At 37.0% G+C, this 22,883-nt stretch overlaps 1 protein-coding gene across 1 annotated transcript; it reads left to right on the forward strand.

Annotated features, from left to right (window-relative positions):
- The first annotated feature begins 18,866 nt into the window (after positions 1 to 18,866).
- On the forward strand, positions 18,867 to 21,293 carry LOC129766692 (uncharacterized). The gene has a single exon (XM_055767281.1). The coding sequence runs from the start codon at positions 18,867 to 18,869 to the stop codon at positions 21,291 to 21,293; it is 2,427 nt and encodes an 808-aa protein (XP_055623256.1).
- Positions 21,294 to 22,883: the final 1,590 nt, after the last annotated feature.

A 22,883-nucleotide genomic window follows, 5' to 3' on the forward strand; every position in this document is an offset into this window, starting at 1 on the left:
GATAAAGGGCACAAAAAAACTTGAAAGCCCAGTAAAAATGTAGTTTCCAGGACATTCATCTTGAACCGTCATGGAATTATTTAATTAAATAAACAAATTGAAAATTGTTAGAAATTCAACAACTGATATTCTTCCAGAACTACGCTAACAATAATCCCGTTACCCAGAGATGCCAACCTTTCTGATTTTTCAGGATTTCCCAGACTTTTTAGCACGCTCCCTGATATCCTGACGAACACTCAATTTATCCTGATTTTTCTGAAATGATCTCGTTTTTTCCTGATTTCAGTACTCTTTACATTATTTATAATAAATATACCGGTTTCCATGCCAAAGTTTTCTGTCATGCAAGTTCTCCGGTTGTATATATCTTACATTAATTTACACTTTGTACTTAACTTTTTTTATCTCTACCCTCAATTGTTTCGTGGCTTCCCAAAATAGTGCTAGAAAATTTCATGAGACCAGATTGTTTGACGAATTTAAGAAATTACAACGAGATTAAGTTTGAGGAACAACATTGCTTTATTGAGGATAATGTGTATGTAGATGTATCCCCAGAGTTCTTGATGTAGGAATACGTTTCAAAGTGAAAAATTACTCAAAAGCAAATTTTGGAATCCACATTCAATATAAACAGATTTTCTATGTGATTTGTTTGTTTTATTCAAAGTAGAATAAACTTTAATTATGGGGCTATGGTAAATATATCTATAACCGTATCATATAAATATCATAAAAATTCGAAAAAAATAACAAGTCTTCCACTGCGGATATGCTTTCCTCATTTATTGAGTAAAGGTTTATTTCAATGTATGGATGATGAATTCAGTGAAAATTTGAATATTGATTTCTCTGCAATTGACTGTAGCGATGCTGTAGGTTTTTCGGAAAAATATAAATGATCAAAAAGTCAGACGAAACTCCAGCATTTCCGCTCATGCGAGGATTTATACCATGCTCATTAATTTTTTTTACATATCCGGTCTTCGCCCGGAAGAAGATAACCTCTGTTTCTGGTGGGATTTGGATTGGATTCTGTATTATGAGCTACTACCAAGCAAATTGTTTCTCAGATGTATGTCTCGCAGCAGTTTTCGACGAGGAGGGAAACATGTTCTGGGAGGATAGAATATTTAAGCTGTGTGAAAAATGGCGAAAGATTGTGAAACGGAACTATGGATATAAAATTAAATCAGAATGCTTTGATTGAAAATTATGTTTTTGTTTTCCCACAAATTGACATTAACTTTTCGGACAACCCAATATGAGCTATCCTGATTTATCCTGATTTTTATTTTCATTCTTCCTGATTTTTTCAAATTATAGTTGACAACCCTGCCGTTGCCATTAAAAAAGATTGGAAAGATCGAAAAGAGAAGATCGTCTTTCACGATTTTTTGGTATAGACAGAATTGATCCGAAAAATCGGAAGTCGAAGAGAAAAAGAACGATCTTCCAAATTCCAAGATCACCCAATCCTATAAACTGTCACTAATTTGACATCCTCGAAAGATATTCAAATGTTTACATCATGTTTATAAAATTTGTCAGGTGGTAAGATTAAAATCCAATCCAGTACACTGAAAAAACTCTACGATTCAAAAAATTGAAAAACATCGATTTTCACGATTTTTTCGGGTACAATGAATCGATTAAAAAAATCGAAAATCAGAATGGAAAAGATCGATTTTCTGAAAATCGATCCAAAATCGCCCAATCCAAGTCTTGATGATACTTGAGCACATATTTATAGACATAGAATGAACATCAAAATCGAACAATCCACGTCCTGATGATAATTGAGCACATATTTATAGACATAGAATGGACATTAAAGCGAAAATGCATTAGATGGTGGGTCAACTCTAGAATGGAGGGAGCAGAAAAAATTCTATTGGCACTACAGAAAATTCGATAGATAGTAAACACGGAAATACACGGAGAGGAATGCAGAATGGCGCATTGTTGTGTTTTCTGACGAAAGAAAATTTCATTTGGACGGACAGGATGATACAGTTGTTATTAGCATGATTTGGTTCGAACCTGCGTCGTGAGGTCGAGGCGGCAAAATAGCTCAATCGACAAAATAAACTCTTAGCAGAGACAGACCAGGCCAATGAGAGTCTGTTCTGAATGAGGCGGCTGCATTAAAGACCAGCTGAAGCAAGATGTATCTAAGGAGATGCTTTGGGTAATTTGTCTTCTGTTTCAACTTGAGCTCTGAATCGTGAATGACCCAAGATCTGTCCGACGACGCAGTAGCATCGTGCTTTTTGTTCGTGATCGAAAATTGTAATCTTTTTTTGTATATTGTAAAATTTTCCTGCTAGTCATTTTTGTGAACATTGTTCCCTGTTAATATAAACGATCAATAAAGTGAATAAAGTGAAAACGCGTGCAATAAAGTGACTACAGAAAGATATACCTATTATGTATTTTAGTGATTGTTTAATGTTATTATAACAGCAAAGCTCCTAATAAGTAAAATTCGACGATCCACTCACGTCAAGAAAAGGCAGCGCCGATTCTTTCCAAGGATCCGCTGGAGGATTACCATCCGGCGAAAACTCAAAATACAGAATTTGAGAGCTCATGCGATCATACATGGCCTTACAGCAGTGGTTAATTCTTTCACCATATGTCCCACGATTTTATTTTAGTGTCACCAATGCCCTAGAACAATGAAGGAAGGGGTGTGATAACAGCTAAGTGCTACTTGCCTTATTATTTTTTAGCTTTTAGTACATTATCTGTATTATTATTATGTTTAATCACAATGAAACCTTTTAACCTAAAAGAGCCGCCCTTTCTTTAACCAGTAATCAAAAAAATCCCTACAAATTAGAAAATGTGTTATCTAATCTAACGATATCAATGCCAGGGCATGAATTGCTATGAAGCTACTTATGTTTGGTGGGTTCCAACTATCATTCAATGTTGTTCCTGATACTGCCATTGATACCACTGAGCGACAGAACGGTTCGAAATAACTGGTTCACTTAATGCGACTGAACCGTTCATCAAAGTAAACTGCTTTGCCCATCTCTACTCCATGGTATGGTTTCCTTATACATTTTCACATGCTTCTTCATGACAGACAAGGTCTGTGCATATGAAGAATGATTCTGCATTTGCCGATAGTAGGAATTATCAGAAGAGAGTCATCTGACTTGGACGATGGCGACACTCTATTATCCCCAAAGTTTCAACGAGAGCCAGGTTTGAAGAGTTAAACGTTGAGTGGTTCGAAAGGGTACACTCACGCATAGCATTGTTATTAAAAAGAACAAATGGTTTTATTTAGCCAGCTACACTTCCCCAAATCCATTTGTCTATTCGGCATTCCCTTCCGATATCGCCGAGGTTAGCTAGCTATTTAAACTTGAGTTGAAGAATGCATTGTAAGATGATGGCTCCTTATCGTATTCAGCTAAATTAAATAAACGGGAAAAAGCGACTGATGGATTTGTTTTTCTGTAAGAGCGGTTTTATCAATAAGGATTTCTATGTGCTATCGAACCAGAGAATGTTGAGTTTTTCGTGTTAATGTTGGAATATTGTGGCCACGATTTGGAGTTTTGAATGAGTTAAATTTACAGATTTCTGAACAGTTACAAAAACTTAATTCAGAGGCAATTGTCCTCAAAGTCCTACCTCAAGTTTCCGTCCGTGCCCCTAGGTACAGACCTTTCTACTTTTAAATTTTCATTTTACACTTTATATCAGGTTGTTAAACGTAGTACTGCGTTGGAAACAGTCTGGGAACGGATTTGAATGTATAGAATTTATTAATTTGTTACAAATTTAAAACAAAACATCGTTACTCTGAACATTTTTATATCTGCGAGAGTGAATTTGTATACGACACAGAAAATCTAGCACACCTGTTATTATTAGCAAACACTTTGGGTGCCGAGGCGAGTTGGCGCGAAATCCCTCTTGAGCAGATTATAGCGAGTGTGTAAAGCAGTCGTTCGAATTGAAGTTGGTGAAAGCGCCTGTTGAGTATGCAATTTGAATTTATGTCTCTCGTTGTAGCAATGCACAATGGTCCAGGAAATGCATTTAAGTGAAAATTAGCATTTAGAGCTTGACAGTTATTCTCTAGACAAAAACTGTCTTAGACAAAGTTGTTACTCATGATAGAGCACTCGTTTTTATGTTGTCAAAAATAGGGTGACCAAAATTGTCGATGAAATGAAAAATCTAACTTTCTTATCTTTATAGATAGAGGTAAACATATTTCGACAATATTGTAGTTCTAATTATTTGAGACATCTTTGTAGAACAAAGTTTTTCTCTATCTCTTGAAATAACCGATATAGCGCCTTTTTTTCTAAGTTACGTTAGGGTCACCATGAAAAAAACTTTTTTTTGCTCAAACTTTTATATTTCAAAATTTACATGCAAACTGTCTTCGAAAGACTTTCAGAGCTTACTAATACAAACATTTTTCGATGCAGAACTTGTCAATATCTCAACTTTACTCAAAGTTATTGATATTTCTTTCCAAAAAACATGCTCTTTTCATTTGATTGTCATTCTTTCTGGGGCAAACATAAAAAATGTTTGTTGACGGAATTTGAAAGAACAGATTTCATCGATACCAACATTTTGCGATGCAGAACATGTCCAAATCTTAATCCTACTCTAGGTTAGTGATGGTTTTTTACCCAAGAACTCATGATTTCAATTTTAATTTACTCAAACACAAAAAATAACATAGTTTTGGAAATCACACATCATGTAGAGTGAAATATGCTCTTTCAAATGCCGCCAATAAACATTCTTTACGTTTGCCTCAGAAAGAATGACAAACGAATGAAAAGAGCATGTTTTTTGAGGATAAATATCAATAACTTTGAGTAAAGTTGAGATATTGACAAGTTCTGCATCGAAAAATGTTTGTATTCGTAAGCTCTAAAAGTCTTTCGAAGACAGTTTGCATGTAAAATTTGAAACATAAAAGATAGAGCAAAAAAACAGTTTTTTTTTCATGGTGACCCTAACGTAACTTAGAAAAAAGGCGCTATATACGGTTATTTCAAGAGATAGAGAAAAACTTTGTTCTACAAAGATGTCTCGAATAATTGGAGCTACAATATTGTCGAACTATGTTTACCTCTATCTATAAAAATATGAAAGTTAGATTTTTCATTTCATCGAAAATTTTGGTCACCCTATTTTTGACTACATAAAAACGAGCGCTTCATCATGAGTAACTACTTTGTCCAAGACAGTTTTTGTCTAGAGAATAACTATCGAGCTCTAAATGCTAATTTCCACTTAAATGCATCTTCTGGACCATTGTGCAATGTTTGCTTCAAATAATTACTGATGAATATCGTGTTTACAAATTTTCACTATCATCGATCAAATATTTTATAGTATATCCACCTAGTCCATTCATCTTTATATTTTATCAAAAGGCATATGAATCAGGAACTCTAAATTGAATTTTTTGCATACCAACTTATGTTTGAATACAGTGATACAAACTCGTAATCGTACTCCACCATGCAAATCTCTTTTCACTTCTATTGAAAATCAAAAACAAAGCTTCAGAACATTCTATTTAGATGAAGTCATAGTGTCATATGATAGTTAAAAGGTTTTCGATCTGTTTTCAGGATAATGGTTTTTAATTCTCTAAGAATTGCGAATGTATGAAAATTGACTCAAACTCATAATCGTACTCTAGTTGAAATTTCTATTTTGATTCATAAGGCGTTAATCAATTTCAGGATTCCGTCATTAGTATGCTACCCCTTGTTCATTGCAACTATCTTTAGCTGTCTTTAGCCGTTATCTACGAGTTTTTGGTGTATTCGGAAGGAATATTCAAGCATTTTTTGATCAAGTTGTTTTTAAAATCGTTATTTTCAGAAATTTGATGGTTTCTAAATTTTCTACACAGAAAACTTTCACATTTTTTAACTGGGATTGATGCTGGGAGATTGGGCATAAGTATCAATAACTTTTGAGCAATTATAATGTAACCATGTGCGAACTATACGTGACTTGTGCTTAGGGTCATTGTCTTGGTAAAACTTGAATCCTCGATTCAATTTCATTTTGTTCACACTTCGTTACATGTTTTTCTTTGGGATGTTCAAGTAAACATTCTGACCCAATACATCATCGATGAAAACCAAATTACCCCCTACATGCACCCTCATATCATACCTCCACCACCACCATGTTTATACGTTGCTATCATATCGGACTTTCAAGTTGTTGTTCCTCGGTAATTACTAACTTTTTTTTTGGTTTTGTTTCAACCAAAAGCTGAGGATTTTTCACACAACATATTTCGAAACCGTCGAAACCGAAACCGAGAGGCGTTTTTTTCGTTTTTGAGTTATGATTTTTCAAAATTAACCGATGGTTCGAAAAATCAAATTTTTCCTTTTTTTCCAACACAAAAATTGACAACTTTTGATCTACTGGGCCGATTCAGATGATCGACACATAAAATTAAAGTCAATTAGATAGTCTTTTTTGAAAATTATTAGACTTGCGAGAAAAAATGGATTTTGATTTCGTAATTGTTTATTGTATTAATTTTTTATATTTTACATGGTTTCGGGATGGATGCTATATTTTTTATATTTCTTCTTGAAAGCTGAGGTTTTTTTTACATAGCATATCCAAAAATCAAAGATGTGTTATTTTTCGTTTTTAAGTTATGATTTTCCAAAATTAACATGTTTTCGTTCAATATTATATTGCGACAAGACTAGATGTATACGACAGGAATTCGATTAATTGACAAATGTGTCATTTTTCCAAAAAAGACTAGCTTGAATTTGATATATCGATCATCTGAATCGGTTCAGTAGTTGAAAAGTAATAAATTTTTGAACAAAGTCATTTTTGAAAAAAAAAAAAAGTGAATAATGATTTTTCTGAACCATCGGTTAACTTTGAAAAATCATAACTCAAAAACAAAAAAAAACGACTCTCTGGTTTCGACATATGTTATGTGAAAAATCATCAGCTTTTCAGAAAAAAAAAAAATATAAAAAAATGTAGCGCCTTTGGTCCCGAGACTATGAAAACAATAAAAAACGAATACACTCAATAATAACGAGAGCAGAATTCAAATTTTCTGCTGGTGTAGTTTTTATTGAAAAAAAAAGATGAACAGAACATTTTTATATACATAGAGATTGATTTTTTTTTGCCAGGAGAGAGCTTATGTGGGTTTATAAGTGTTTTAGGGCTTATTGCTAACTTTTTTCGATCGATAATTGAGTTTTCGAGAATTTGAGCGTTGTTTCCGGGTTAAAAGAGGCGTCAACGTGCAGCACGTTTCAGTCCGAATGCGAAGAAGTTATATGACTGAGGTGAGAGCTGTGTTATTCGGTTGAGAACTGAAGCTGAAAATTTATTCCGTTGCGATTGCTGTCGCTGCCACCGCCACTACACAATCGGTTTGGTTCGGACTACCTGTTGTCTTTCTGTGGAAGGTGTAGCAAAGATAATTTGTGAATTATTCTTTTGGGAATGATGGCTCTGAGTGCGTTGAAAATGTAATTAAAATAAAAATCTTTAAAATTTTAGTTTCGATTTTTTTTATTTATGCAAAAGCGGATATTTCTGAGAGACTCAAACTATTTTAATCATCGATCGAGTTTCCACTTGCTGCAATGATGGCCTCCACATGCTTCCGGAACGCACATCCAAATAATGTAGCCTGAATCCAATCTGGTATGGACCAATGTTTGTCTGAGGCTTGTTGTACTCAAGGCGCCTATATATATACCAGGTGAAACAATCATATGAAATGCACTTTCAGCCATATTGGAATTGCTGTCGGTACTGTTTACAAACAGCATCAGAACGCTGCCGGCGGCTCTCTACAAACTGCTACGACGCTTATTCGAACGATGCCTACTATGTTCGGCTTTTGCTGACAGTAGGGACAGCTAAAAAAAATGGGTGGGTTATATCTAAGATATAACCGCAAGGCTGACGTGGGACTACCTTAGCTTAGCAATCATATGTTTGTATTGATTAAATTTTGGATTGAATGAAACAATTTCCGAGTTCAATTGAATCCAATATATTTGCTTTGTGAGTAAAAAGTGTGTATGATGCCATGTAAGGTCAATTCATGCAATGTGATAGATTGTGTTCTTCATTACAAGTAAATTTAGGACTGTCATCCTTTTACGTTTGGTATGATGGCATCTTTGTTTTGAAGTCTTTGTTAGGCAAACACATTTCAGTCGGATCAAAAATGCCCCCGATTTTCATGAATTTGCAATGCCAATTTCCCCAGGAACCTTGGTTCTGATGCCTGTATTGGGGAAACACATTTTAGTCGGAACAAAAATGCCCTCGAATTACATGTAGTGATCCCCGATAATCGTTCGACTAATCGATTAGTCGAATACTTCCTACAGAAATCGATTATTAATCGAACGAATGCTGCGCAACTAATAATACATCGATTCATCGATCCAAACCCAGAGAAAAAAAAACGTACGGCCGCTGCAGATTTATCCTGAAATTCAATCATTATCTTTAACGCTCCCCTAAACTCGTAAAAGAAGCTCAATGCCGCGAATTGAGATTCGTTAACCAGTTTAGAACAGAATGAACACTTTTTTGATTCCAGATGGCTTTCTAGCAAATGAGAAATATTAGTATAACTAATTATTTCTCTCAGTGTAACGATTAATCAATTAATCGATTATTTGGGGCGATTAATCGTATCGAATAACAAACTGCTGAAAAGTATTCGATTAGCTGATGAACGATTAATTTCAAAAATCGGGGATCACTACTTAAATGTATTTGCAATGCCAATTTCCCCACGCTCCATGGATTTGAAGTCTGTGTTAGGGAAACACATTTCAGTCGGAACAAAAATATCCCCAACTTTCATGTACTTGCAATGCAGATTTCCCCAAGTCTGCTTGGTTTTGATGGCTGTGTTGGGGAAACCGTAAATCGGGCCAATCAAAACAAGGCAGGTAGGGCGTTTTGATAACGCTTAACATTTTACAGTTATTCAATTGTTTCTCGAATGAAAAATCACATTTTATTAATTGGAATAGAAGCGTAGAAATATTCCCTATCAATTGATGCAAACATCTTTCCGATCCAGTAAGAAATGTACGAGTTATAAGCATTCGGAATCTTTCATTTTTTCCTGCATGTTCTGTGTTTAGGTTTTCATTTTACCCCCCATATACTCCGGTTAGACGTAGTCCCACGTCAAAAAAAACATTTTTGTGTAATAATTGTAACTACAATATGGATTTGTTCAAATTTACCTGTTTGTATCAGTTTTCGACGATATTGTACTTCCAAGCCATCGATATGAATGAAACAATCTGGACTGAAGTGAAGCGAGCAAATGTACATGTGTTTAGTATTGCTGTTTAGGTCCTGTCCAAAGAATCGCCATTTCTTCCGAATAGTCACTTCCCTTGGGGATCGATGGAATGATAATTTGTGGGATATGCTTTCATAATCCGAGTTGGACTCGAGCCAGGGTATCAATGGCTAAACACTCACGCATCCGGGTGCCACACATCGAGCCATAAATCATATCTGAAAAAAGAAATATTTTAGATATATTCCGTCGCAGTCGGGCCGCCGTTAAAAAACCACTTTAAAAAGCAACACAGAAACAACACATCCTGGGTACTAGTTCCGTTATTTTAAATTTAATGGTTCACTAGCTCCTCTATCTCACGTATTATTGACATATTTTCAAATAAAATTTAGCAAAACACGTAATATTCGCAACAAAAAAAAAAACACTTGTTATGAATTGCTTTGCGATCGCTGCTTTCCGTCAAAGCTAAGATGTCATAGTTGAGAGTGTATAAGTGAATCGTGTCGGACACACTTCGAGTCCAGGATACCTTCTCATAAACGTACCCTGGGCGCAACTGTCCAAATAAGGAAATCGGTTTCTTTTACACGCAGCATACTATGATATGAATTATAGCTTACGTTCTTTGCATGGAAAAGCAAATCATGGTATGCACAGGAAAAACGAGAACCTTTTTTGTACGATGGTACAAACATTATCACGCACACGGTAGGCTAACACTTCGACACGGTATGTATAAATTGAATTTCCAATCCGAGTGATTTTTAGAGGCGAATGAACTGCAAAGTTTAAAGCCTCTTAAAAACAAAGAAAGAAAGAAGAGTGATTTTCAAAGAAAACCGGATGGCAAGGGCCCATATCCTGAACAAGTACCTCCCAATTAATTAAGGGGGTATTCTAGTGTAGAGATACGAATCTCGGGCGTTTTTCCGAGCTCCGTAAAAATAAAACAAAGAGTTTTTTACGATCCATTATATCATTTTTTGTTCATCTATCTTTTTACAATAAAACAAAAATTGAACGGAGAGAAAGAAATCATAACGAGAATTGTTACAAGCTATGATGAAGTGAGCAGGTTAAAAAAACAGGAAGTGGGTTATATCTATGGTATAACCGCAAGGGTGACGTAGGACTATCGTTGATTTAGAGATCATTTGTTTGAAGTTGAATCTAAATCCATTCTGAATGAATGAATAAATGAATATTTGGGGGACTTCGAAAACGAGAGCGTTTCGTTGGAGGCACAAGGTTTTATGCATCCAATATAGGATACGAAAAACCTTGTTCTTCAGAAGCTAACCTGCTAACTGTACTTGATTGACAAATCACAAACCCAAATGTATTATATGGATAGAAAACATTCAAATAAACTCTTTCACATGAATGTATTTTTAAATTCCCAGAGGAACTGGCAGATTATTTTCCAGAAATGATTAGATCTTTCCGGAACTTTCTCGATGCTGAATGGCATCCAAACGGAAAGAATTCCGCGCGTGTATGTGTGTGTGTAGCGATGTCTTCCCGGGAAACCATTTGTGGCATCACTCTGATGGATTCCCTTCTGGCCTAAGGTGCACAAACAGGCTCTTGGTGACACCGTTCATCCGCGCTTTCATGATAAACGAAGAGCTTCACCACAACAGCGACAACATGCTCCAATCTCTGTTCAATTAGAACTGAGTGGATTTCCGCTCGCTCGCTTATATACCGATTGGTGATTTCAATAGCCTGTTTTGAAAGCAATTTTAAGACTATTGAAACAAGTTTTTGGATCAAAAAGTAACAAGTATAGAATGCGTAGACATTTTATCTTTCGAATGAAGTGTTTATCATACCATTTCGTTTAGTTGTTTAGGAGCTATTAACGCTCAAAATCTCGGTCTCCGGCGTAACGCTTTCGTTTTCGAAACTTTGATTTTACACCCCGGTATAGAAATGAAAGACGTAGTCCTACGTCAAAAAGTTGTTCCGTGGCGTACACGATTCCAGCCCTTCTGGTTATGTGAAACAAAAAAATCGAACAGATTCTAAATCAGTAAAGGGGCTGTCCACATACCACGTGGACACAAAAAGCACGATTTTAGACTCCCCTCTCCCGTTCTGTGGACAAGCGTGGACATTGACCAGACCCCCTCCCACTGTTGTCCACGTTGTCATTCCTGAATATTTTTTTATTAAAAATTACCAAGTCAACACCTCGATTGCACCCTTATTCCATTTCAAATTTATTTAATGTTGAATTTTATTTCTCAGAAGGGACTGTTTCAAATGACTTTTTCACTCACGTGAATAAGAAATTAAGAGTTCAAGGATTTAGAGGCGAATGAACTGAAAAGTTTAAAGCCTCTTTAAAACAGGAGTTCAAGGAAGTATTGTTGAATCATTTGCTGCCGTTTTTGCATCGAAACCACCGTGTTATTCCAACAGAATAAAGCATCATTTCATCAAAGTCGGAGGTCCTTTACATGGTTTATAGGACAGGGGCTTCGATTCTGAACTACCCTCCTTTTTTAACAGTTCCCACCCCAATCGATAACTTATCGCGCGAAGAATAGGCAGTATGCGAGTTTTACTGAGCTTAAACGAGCAGCTTAAACGAGAAACGATCAACCACATAGAGCGTCTATGCACAATACTGGATGAAAAAATCCAATGAGTTGGAGTTCTATGTAAATTTGAAAATGAATACAAACAATGGCTTGATTACATCCTTTCCATTGTAAGAAATACGTTCATCAAAAATAAAAAATCATGAAAAAGTATTTTGCGTAATGCTGTTTACTTTTTATCTTTCCAACACTTTACATAGGATATATAGGACTTACCGAGAAGCTCTTGGTCAATCTGATAAATCTTCACAAACTGCTTTTTGATTAGTTCTCTGACACCAAATTGCTAAATTATTTACTTCCGTAGCAATTTCATTTTGAGCATCTTCAACAACCACGATTTCTACCATTGTGTTCACACTAACAAGTATTTGAAAAAAAAACATCAGGCAGCTCAAACTTTTTATTGTCAAACACGCAGAACAAGCCTGATAGGAAGGCTTGAAAATTATTGAAAATGAAAAACAGATTTCGTTGATTTATAAATATAGATGTGATTGTTTTTTTCTCAAATATTTATTTCACGTATCCACGTGGACATTGGCTATACCCCTACCCCCCTCACCGTGGACAATCGTGGATATTTTCGTAACTTCTACCCCCCCTGAAGTTGTCCACGTGGTATGTGGACAGCCCCAAAGATGCCGCTATCGCATGAACCTCGGACAAGTCAAAAACATCTTTTTTGACAAAATGGGGGCCATTCGAAAAACGAAATGCGAAAACGAAAAAATGTTTTTCTTACGTTTTCCGATTTCTTAAAAATAGTCAAATTCAAAAAATATCATTTAAAGGTTCATGCGATAGAGAGTTGCATACAGATTGTATTCATATAAATTCGACATGAATCGGTTCAGTAGAACTTGAGATATCGTGTACGCCAGTTTGAAAAAACTACTTGGAGAAAAACGTGTTTGAAGTTCATTATTATGGCCGTACCAGGTTAGATAACGCATCACTAAAAAGGCTCTAACTCGATATATAATGGGATTTTCAATTAGTCCTTTTTAGGGTATATTCTTGAATGCCTAAACTACAGAAAAATGAAGGAAAAAAATTTGATTTTTTTCAAATGTCTAAACTAGAATACTGCCCTAATACTGTCACGGGGAGTAACAGGCTACGACATATATAGGTACTAGCTCCGTGTGCAATAGATGGTTTGAATTCTAAAGAAAGTGTGCTATTTTATGATAAATCCATCGGAATAATGTTATAATATTTTTTGTATAAAAGTGTGATAAAATACCTTTATTTTGAATGCTCACCATTTTTTTCACGTGAGTCAATCCCGAGATAGAGCCGATTTCTATGAAATGTGGCGCAAAAAATATTTGAACGAAGTAAAAATAATGAACACGAGGGATGAAGGATGAGTTTACGTTCCTGTTTTGACGTAGGACTGCATCTTTCGTTTTCTATATAGGGGGTCACACTGCGAAATTGAAAATGAGGCATGTGACGATTCATTAAGGGATTTCAAACGTATATTACGCAAAATAGTTATTGCGATCGTTTGCTAAAAGAATGGACAATGAATATAGTGAAAAAAAGTAAGCAATTTGTCGATTAAAATGGGTATGTTATTTTGATTTTACTAGCCACTCGTATTCCTCCACAACACAACGAGAAATCCTTTTGCCTACAATTGGGCGTTAGCTCACGATGTGAGTTCATGCGTATCATGAATCATTTTCCATTTGCCGATAATAGGCATTTATCAGTTGGCATAATCAATGGAGGGATGATCTTGGAATGATCTTAAAGATTTGACGAGGTTAAACGTTGATAGAGATTTTATTAGATTGATATTCAGATTGTTGTCCAATCATTTCGTGCTCAGTTCACGTTTTTATCGGTCTTGCTACTAACAATTTATGTAATTGTGGTCCAGGATATCATGGTATCGAGTATGTTTTTTTGATAATGCAGAAATGCAATTGAAGAATTTAGCGGGCTGTTGACTTTGAGGCAGAGCTCTGCATATTCATAGTCAACTGAGGATAGTCAGCTGACTATCTGACTAACTATATCCGTATTCAGTTGGTAATGGCTTTTGGCTTCTTCACGCAGTTTCTCCGCCGAAACGACTAAACAGGCAGTCGGGCGTCTAGTCACTTTCCCCCTCTACGACTCGACTATCTTATTTCATTCTTACCAGTCGAATTTTCTTCATCGCATTTTGAAGTGACTTCCCCAAAACGAATTCGTTCCTCTCTTTCCCATGTATCACGTATACATGCATCGATGTTTGAGATCAACATAGTTTGGCATACGCTACAGGTGAGCTAGATTTTGACGTGGGACTACGTCTAACCGGAGTATATGGGGGGTAAAATGAATACCTAAACACAGAACATGCAGGAAAAAATGAAAGATTCCGAATGCTTATAACTCGAACATTTCTCACTGGATTGGAAAGATGTTTGCATCAATTGATAGGGAATATTTCTACGCTTCTCTCGCAATTGATAAAAATTTATTTTTCATTAGCTAAACAAATGAATAACTGTAAAATGTTAAGCGTTATCTAAACGCTATAACTGCCTCATTTTGATTGGCCCGATCTACGGTTTCCCTAACACAGCCATCAAAACCAAGCAGCCTTGGGGAAATTGGCATTGCAAATACATGAAAGTATGGGACTTTTGTTCTCACCGAAATGAGTTCCCTAACACAGACTTCAAAACCAAGCAGCGTTGGAGAGATCGGTATTGCAAATACATGAAAGTCGGGGGTATTTTTGTTCCGACTGAAATGTAATTCCCTAACACAGACTTCAAATATATGGAGTTTAGGGAAATTGGCATTGCAAATTTCCCTAACACAGACTTCAAACCAAGATGGCTGGGAAATGGGCTCAGCAAATAAATGCAAACTGCGAGTATTTTTGTACTTGCTTGCCTTTGTGCAAACTAGAATATGTTTCCTTAAAACGGTCTTCCGGGGGTACTTCTGCACTCGCATGTTTTTTTTGCACTCCGAAAAGTGTTTTCCTAACACGGATTACAAAAGCGGGTACGAACACAACGCTTTGGCTCGGTTATTCAAGATTACATTGAAGGATATGCCTTCATATATTCTGCTCACTTAATTTCTACGCATACCATTTGATGATTAGGCAAAATGTTGATAACCGTTTACTACGATAACGCCTATTGATTAAACAATATGCGTTCGATGTACATGTCAAAATCGAAACTGAGTGCCTGAAGTTCATCAAATCAAGCAAAATCGCGGTTCGGGGAATACGTACACTTGAGAGATGCAAACTTCAGAAGGAAATGTAAAATAAAATAATCGTTTGATAATTCTTCCGATCACATAATTTGTCCTAGGCATCATACCAAAAGTAAAAGGACTGTCATTAAATTTACTTGTAACAAAGAACATAATCTATCACAATGCACGAATTGACCTTATATGGAATTATACAATATTTTTTCTCACAAAGCAAATATATTGAATTCAATTGAATTCGGGAATTGTTTCATTCAATCAAAAATTTAATCAATACAAACGAATGATTGCTACGCTAAGGTAGCCTCACATAAACCTTGCGGTTTTATCATAGATATAACCCACCCATTTTTTTGTATTGTATACGAAAATTACTCACACGTATAAAATAGCGTTCAGTGTGTGTGCGATATTTTGCACGCTTTTTACTAATACTAACGCGAGGACCTTCATAGCATACTTGATAAATGTCTAAATTCGTTGGTTTGAGTTCACGATGGGTAGACAATAAACCGTCCATTGATGGGGTAACCCTTTTTTTGCATCAGAAATCAAGTTTTCGTTCCTCTTTATGTGGACGTGAAAACAAGATTGCGAAAGTGGGTATACATTTCGTTCCTAGGGGGGTAGAAATATGGATTGAAGTCAGTTGAATGAAGGGGCATATTTGTATTCATTAGGCTAAGGTGACATTGGCTCGGAGTACGCACGAAAATTTGATTGTACGATAACTGGCGAAGAGAAATAAACAATATTGTTCGGTAGAAGCTGGCGAATTTGAACGAAGCAAGGAGTAAGCAATGTGTATATCTAATCTATTTCGACTTTTTTTTCAAAAATGCACTGATAAATGATGACTCCTTGTTCTCTTCTGCATAATTGAATAAGTAAAAGTAAAGGATTGTAAAGGCTATAATGGTATTTAGTGCAAATTTTGGAACATCGATATAAAAAACACAAATAGTTTCTAGTTCCTTGTGTCTATGTTAGAATGTGGCTCCGGATTTTACCTCATGCTACCCGTTTAAAGAATATAAGTGAATATATGAACCTGTTTTTCCAAGACCTCCATTTGATGTGCCAAAAGAGTAAAAATTACAGATTTCTGAACAATGAAAAAACTTAATTCAAATGTAATTACTACAAACTATCACAGTCCTATGTCAAACTCCCGTCTGTCCGCTAGGCACAGACATATCTACTTTTGTTATATATAAATTTAATTGTTATATTTTTTCTCCTGTTATATAATATTCCAGTTGACATGGAAAATTTCTGTCATCTAGTTCCCTAATAAACAAACAACTATTTGGTATGTTTTCAAAGTTGGAATGTAATGTAATACACAAATTTGACGTTACCCGAAGAAGCCACCATAATCAAACGCCAAGATCGCCGTAGGAATAAACGCTACGACTATCAAAGGCGGAAAGGAGCTAAAGAAATCTTAATGGCTAGGGTTCTGAAATTACTGAAATTGATGCTCCAAATCTACCTCACAAATCTATATAAATGTTGTTGGCTACACTCTCCGACGATCTGACTTTTTTTCGATTGTCGATCGGAAGTCGAGATTTTTCCTTCCATGCACCGGTACGATCCATCATGGAATGCTCTAACGATGTTGCACATTTGCTTGATTTTAATGTTACAACTAACGAATTGAGAAGTAGATTTATGGGTTTTTTGTTTTCATTAGATACCGTTCTGAATCATATTTCGGACAACATCATATTTTGGACACTTTGTTCTAATAACTTGAAATGCTTAATGCACTGATGACATAACTATAAAATAAGTATCACAATTGCTTCTTCAGAGTAATCCCTTGGTTTCACTATCATATCATATGAGAACTACATTCGAATTTTAACATAATCGGCAAAAATCTGACAACACTACTCATTATCGTTTGTGTTTGACGTTTACTTAGCGTTTGCACGTAGAATTTACCCTGTTCCATCTCAATAAATAAAATAAAATTCCTTATTGTTACATTCACAGTACATAGGACAGTACACACATATAATTTATATTTGTAACACTCACAGTACACATTTTACACAACCCTATTACCATGCACAACTAGGATAACTTAACGAAAATATCACAGTTGATCACAACAAAAACACAACACATTAAAATCGCCAATCGAATTACACAAGAATTAAAAACAATTGTAACAATGAACTCACACTACGAATTTATACAATTTAAAACAATGAACTGTACATAGAGAAGAATAGATGAAAAGATGCAGGTTTTTTCAACTGGGGAACCCAGTTTTTCCTGCCATGTTCGGAATAAAGTTCTCAGAAAACGGACGTGCTTTTATTCACTCTCGACAAAATCTTCCTTGGACAGACTCTACCATTGGGACCCGAACACGGGACACGGACAACGCTACTACGAGCGTACATGGTCCTTCGAACCGGATGTTCGAACATCGGATAACGAGCTGCATATACTGGAAAAGGATAATTCGACGCCATACTTCCTTCGCATCGTGCAGTGCATTTTGAGTCTCGTTCCAACTGATATATTTCGAAGAACATTTTCTAAAAAAATATTGCGATTCTAGGGGATTGCTGATCATCGAGACTGGCTAGGAAATTCGGACCTGACTAAAACAAACGACCGCGAGTGGAAAGATAAATTCGACTTGATATCTAACGAGGACTTGACTCAACAGACTTGACTTAAAGGACTTGACTCAAAGAACTTTACTTAACGGACTTGACTCAAAGGACTTGACTCAAAACTCGACACAAAGGACTCGACACCACGGTATATTCGACAATCTACGAGAAGTCAAGGTCACGTAAGCTGATTTGCTTTTTTCTTAAACAATATTGAACTACATAAAGAGCATATACTGGCCTATTGTAGTGGCATTGTCGCTATTGTTTCAATAGATAACGCCATATTATCGTTAGGGCGATTTAGAAGTGGTTTTGTGAAATTTTCGTGTTGCTTGAGCGGTTACAACTAGCGTTACAATATCGGTTAGATTCTCTATAAAATAGAACACCGATCATATTGAGTTCAGGTTTTACAATGCCACCAAAGGATTCAGAAATTAAAAGGTGTTTAGCGAGTTATCGACAATCGTGCGATTTCATTGCAAGATTGAAGGAATTTAAGGATGCTTTCGATCCGAATACACAAACCGCGCAGGCACAGGCAAGAATAGCGGCACTTGATAGCACGTACGAGAGATTTCGGGAATGTTCGTGTGAACTGGAAGTACTTTCCGATGGCAAGGAATTTGAAGGGGTCGACCTTCACGAGGATATGAGTAACGTCGAAGAAGAGCATTTTTCAATGCCTACATTAACAAAGCTAACGTTGTTCATTCTCAGCAACAATCAAACCGTTCACTTAAGTTGCCTGATATTAAATTACCCGAGTTTAGTGGAAACATTTTGAAGTGGTGTTCGTTTTTTGACACATTCGAGTCATTGGTAAATAACAATAGTGACTTGTCAAATGTACAGAAGTTTCATTATCTCAAATCTACTCTGAGAGGTGAAGCCTACAGATTAATTGAGAAAATTTCGGTTACTGGGGATAATTATTCTGTGGCATTGAAAATAGTTACGGATCGTTATCAAAACAAAAATATTTTGATACCGAACCACATTGAAGCACTTTTCAAGATGGACCGATTGAAAAAGGAGTGTCCTAGGGCCCTAACCAACCTGGTGGGCGAGTATGAAAATAATCTAGGAATATTGCAGAAATTGGGAGAAAACACGAAAGGTTGGAGCTCATTACTAGTCCACATGATAACATTACGGTTAGACCAAACAACTCTCCGGGGCTGGCAGCGAACAGCAGACAAAAAGAGAATGCCAACATATGACGAACTGATCCAGTTTCTCCGCGATTATATTGGTGAACTCGAGACGCTAAGGACTGACCGAAATATTCTAGAATCCAGATCCGTTCCACAGAACATTAATACTACGACTTCATATCCTTCGAAAGAACAGTGTCTAGCTTGTGGCAGAGGACATCAACTGTACTATTGCGAAAGTTTCAAACACATGCCATTATCACAACGAATTTCAATTGTATCGAAAGCAGGACTCTGTAATAATTGTCTATTCGGAAAACATTCCCCTACCAGCTGTAAATATGGTTCTTGTCGGGAATGTGGAGCTAAGCATCATACGTTACTGCATAATTCTGCACAGAATTCGCCATCCACTAGCTACAATAGGAGACAACAAACCAACGACTCAACTGTTTCACATATAACTCAAAGCAATTCACTTCTACTTTCCGCCAACAAATGTAATTTTCAGTCCAATGAATCTCTCTCGAATTTCAAAGCCAGTGACAGCCACATTGTGTCTCGATTTGATCACTCCCCTCCAAGTCAAGTCTTCCTTGCGACCGCTGTCGTTAAAGTTCTTGGTTCTAATGGAAATTCATTCCTTGCTCGAGCCCTACTCGACAACGCCTCTCAGCCAAATTTGATGACTGAACGATTTCGACGATTTCTGAATATTCGTAAAACACCGGAAAATACGGAAATTGCCGGCGTAGGTGGTGATATCGCTGCAGTATCAAATTACTCAGCGGTTGCAACAGTAGCATCTAGATTCAACAACTATCGCGTTCCTCTTGAATTCATCGTGATGGAAAAGGTTACGAACGACCTGCCTACCTGTACTGTCGACACCAGCGATTGGGTTATTCCAGAGAACGTTCGTCTCGCTGACCCATCATTTGCTATAAAGGGTCCAATAGATATAGTCATCGGAGCTCAAGTATTTTTTGACCTTATTCGAAACGGTCACTTTAAGATTGCACATGACAAACCTGTTCTTCAAAATTCTGTTCTCGGGTGGCTAGTATCTGGGTTGCATCTTCGTCGCAATCCTGTACAGAATCATTACTCTTGTCAAGTATCAATGTACCAGGACTTAGACCAACGTGTGAACAAGTTTTGGGAACTGGAATCTTGCTCTTCAAACGTTGCCTGGTCGGTTGAAGAAAAGCGTTGTGAAGACAATTTCATTGCCAACACACGCAGAGATTCATCCGGCCGTTATATAGTCTCGCTGCCGAAGAAGGAAGAACTAATTGGTCAGCTAGGAAATTCGCTTTCGATTGCAATACTTCGATTCTATTCGCTAGAAAAACGCTTCGAATTAAATAAAGAACTTCGACACCAATATACACAATTTATGAAGGAATACTTAGACCTTGGACACATGAAGTTGGTTGAACCTGTTGAGGATATTCCAGGTCACCACTTCTATCTACCACATCACGCCGTCCTTAAACCGGACAGCACAACCACGAAGCTACGAGTGGTTTTCGATGGGTCATGCAAAACCACTTCGGGTTTTAGCCTCAATGATCTACTGCTAACTGGTCCAACTGTGCAAGACAATATGATTTTCATTATTCTCCGATTTCGAATGAAAAGGATAGTCGTGACAGCCGATATAACGAAGATGTACCGACAAATTTGGGTACACGAAAAGGATCAAATGCTACAGAGAATTCTCTGGCGTGATTCACCTTCTGAACCATTGCGTACGTACCAACTGACCACAATTACTTATGGTACAACATCAGCTCCGTATTTGGCGACCCGTTGTTTACAAAAATTAGCGGATGACGAAGCAGATAATTTTCCTGCAGCGGTACCTGTAGTTAAAAAGGGCTTTTACGTAGATGACTTGATGTACGGCTTTGACTCACTGGAAGAAGCAGAAGCTGCAGTAAGAGAAACATCTCAGATGCTTGAAGCTGCCGGATTTCCTTTGCGAAAATGGGCATCGAATCGCATTGAAATTCTGGAACTGTTTCCGTCAGATCAGCATGAACAATCTCCAATATTGGAACTCGATCATACTGCTCCAATCAAAACGCTCGGCTTACTGTGGAAACCCATATCCGATGAATTACATTTTAGGATTCCAGAAGGTCCTGATAAGCTCGTTTCGACAAAACGCAATATTCTCTCATACGTATGCAGTATGTTCGACCCACTCGGATTGGTTGGACCGGTGATATGTAGTGCCAAATTACTCATACAGACACTCTGGGAAAGAAAATTTGGGTAGGATGAGACTCTCCCTCCCGACATTCATAATTGGTGGATGGAATTTATTCAACAAATGGTTAATTTGAAGGATCTATCAATCCCGCGCTTCGTAGCAACAGATTTTCCTTGCTCCATCCAACTACATGGTTTTGCCGACGCATCTCAACGTGCTTATGGTGCCTGCGTGTACATCCGATCAGTATCTTCTACTGGAGTAGTTGCTTCTCGTTTAATTGCATCCAAATCTCGAGTTGCACCTACTGAAAGACGTCGACCTACGCTTGCTCGATTAGAGCTGTGCAGCATTGCTTCTTGCTAATCTACAGAACATGATCGTAGAAAGTTTAAACCTCAATTGTGAATATTACATGTGGTCTGACTCTACGATAGCGCTTCATTGGATTGCTGGTCAACCGTCGTCCTGGAATGTTTTCGTTGCAAATCGAGTTGCGCAAATTCAACAATTAACATAATTCGCAACATGGCTTCATGTACCCACCTTAGATAATCCCGCAGATCATATTTCACGCGGTCTTACACCGCTATCCATAATCAATAATTCCCTATGGTGGAATGGACCAACATGGCTGCTTGACCCTCCGCATAAATGGCCGCGTACAGCTCACACATGGAAAGAATATAAGTTGCCAAAATCCGATCTGGAACGGCGAAAGTCAGCTGCAATTTCAGCAGTGTGTACATCTTCAAATGACTCCTGGTTACAAGAACTACTCGAAAAATACAACTCTTTGTATGACGGCTTGCGAATAATTACTTATTGTCATCGTTTCATCGCCAACTGCAAGTTCACGAAAAATAATTCACCTCGCATCACAGGATTCCTTTCTGCTTCTGAAATTCGATCTGCTACACACCTCCTAATACGAACAATTCAGGTTGAGCATTTTAGCGATGACTACAAAAAACTACTAAAAAATATGCCAATCGATAGGAAATCTTCTCTTCGTTTCCTAAAGCCAATTTTGTCAAATGATGAACAACTCATTCGTGTTGGTGGCCGGATAAAGAATGCTCCAATTCCATTTGATCGCAAGCATCCAATATTACTGCCGAAAAATAGTTACTTTACCGACCTGCTGTTTCAAGAGTATCACAACGCGACATTACACGCTGGACCTTCGCAGCTTCTCGCAGCAATTCGACAACGATACTGGCCAATAGATGACCGCAACAAAGCACGTCTAACAATACATAAATACATCATCTGTTTCCGAAACAACCCAACGTTTGCGCAACAGGCAATGGCCGATCTTCCTGCAGTTCGAGTTACGCCTTCTCGTCCTTTTATCAACACTGGTATAGATTTTCTAGGTCAATCTATATCAAGCCTCCTCGTAAACAGGAACCTATTAAAGCCTATATTTGCGTGTTCGTTTGTATGGTGATAAAGGCAGCCCACTTGGAACTGGTGATGAACCTCACAACCGAATCTTTCATCGCAGCATTGAGACGATTCTGTGCAAGACGTGGTTATCCATTGCACATCTATTGTGACAATGCCACCAATTTCGTTGGGGCAGATAGGGAACTCCACGAGTTAAATAAACTTTTCCACTCACAACAACATAAGAAAAGGGTAGCTGATGAA

Source organism: Toxorhynchites rutilus, chromosome 2 (assembly GCF_029784135.1).
Source record: "Toxorhynchites rutilus septentrionalis strain SRP chromosome 2, ASM2978413v1, whole genome shotgun sequence".
Lineage (NCBI taxonomy): Eukaryota > Metazoa > Arthropoda > Insecta > Diptera > Culicidae > Toxorhynchites > Toxorhynchites rutilus.

Bases quoted from the DNA above. Each gene is read 5' to 3' on its own strand.
- LOC129766692 (XM_055767281.1), top strand. From the start codon at position 18,867: ATGGACCGATTGAAAAAGGAGTGTCCTAGGGCCCTAACCAACCTGGTG.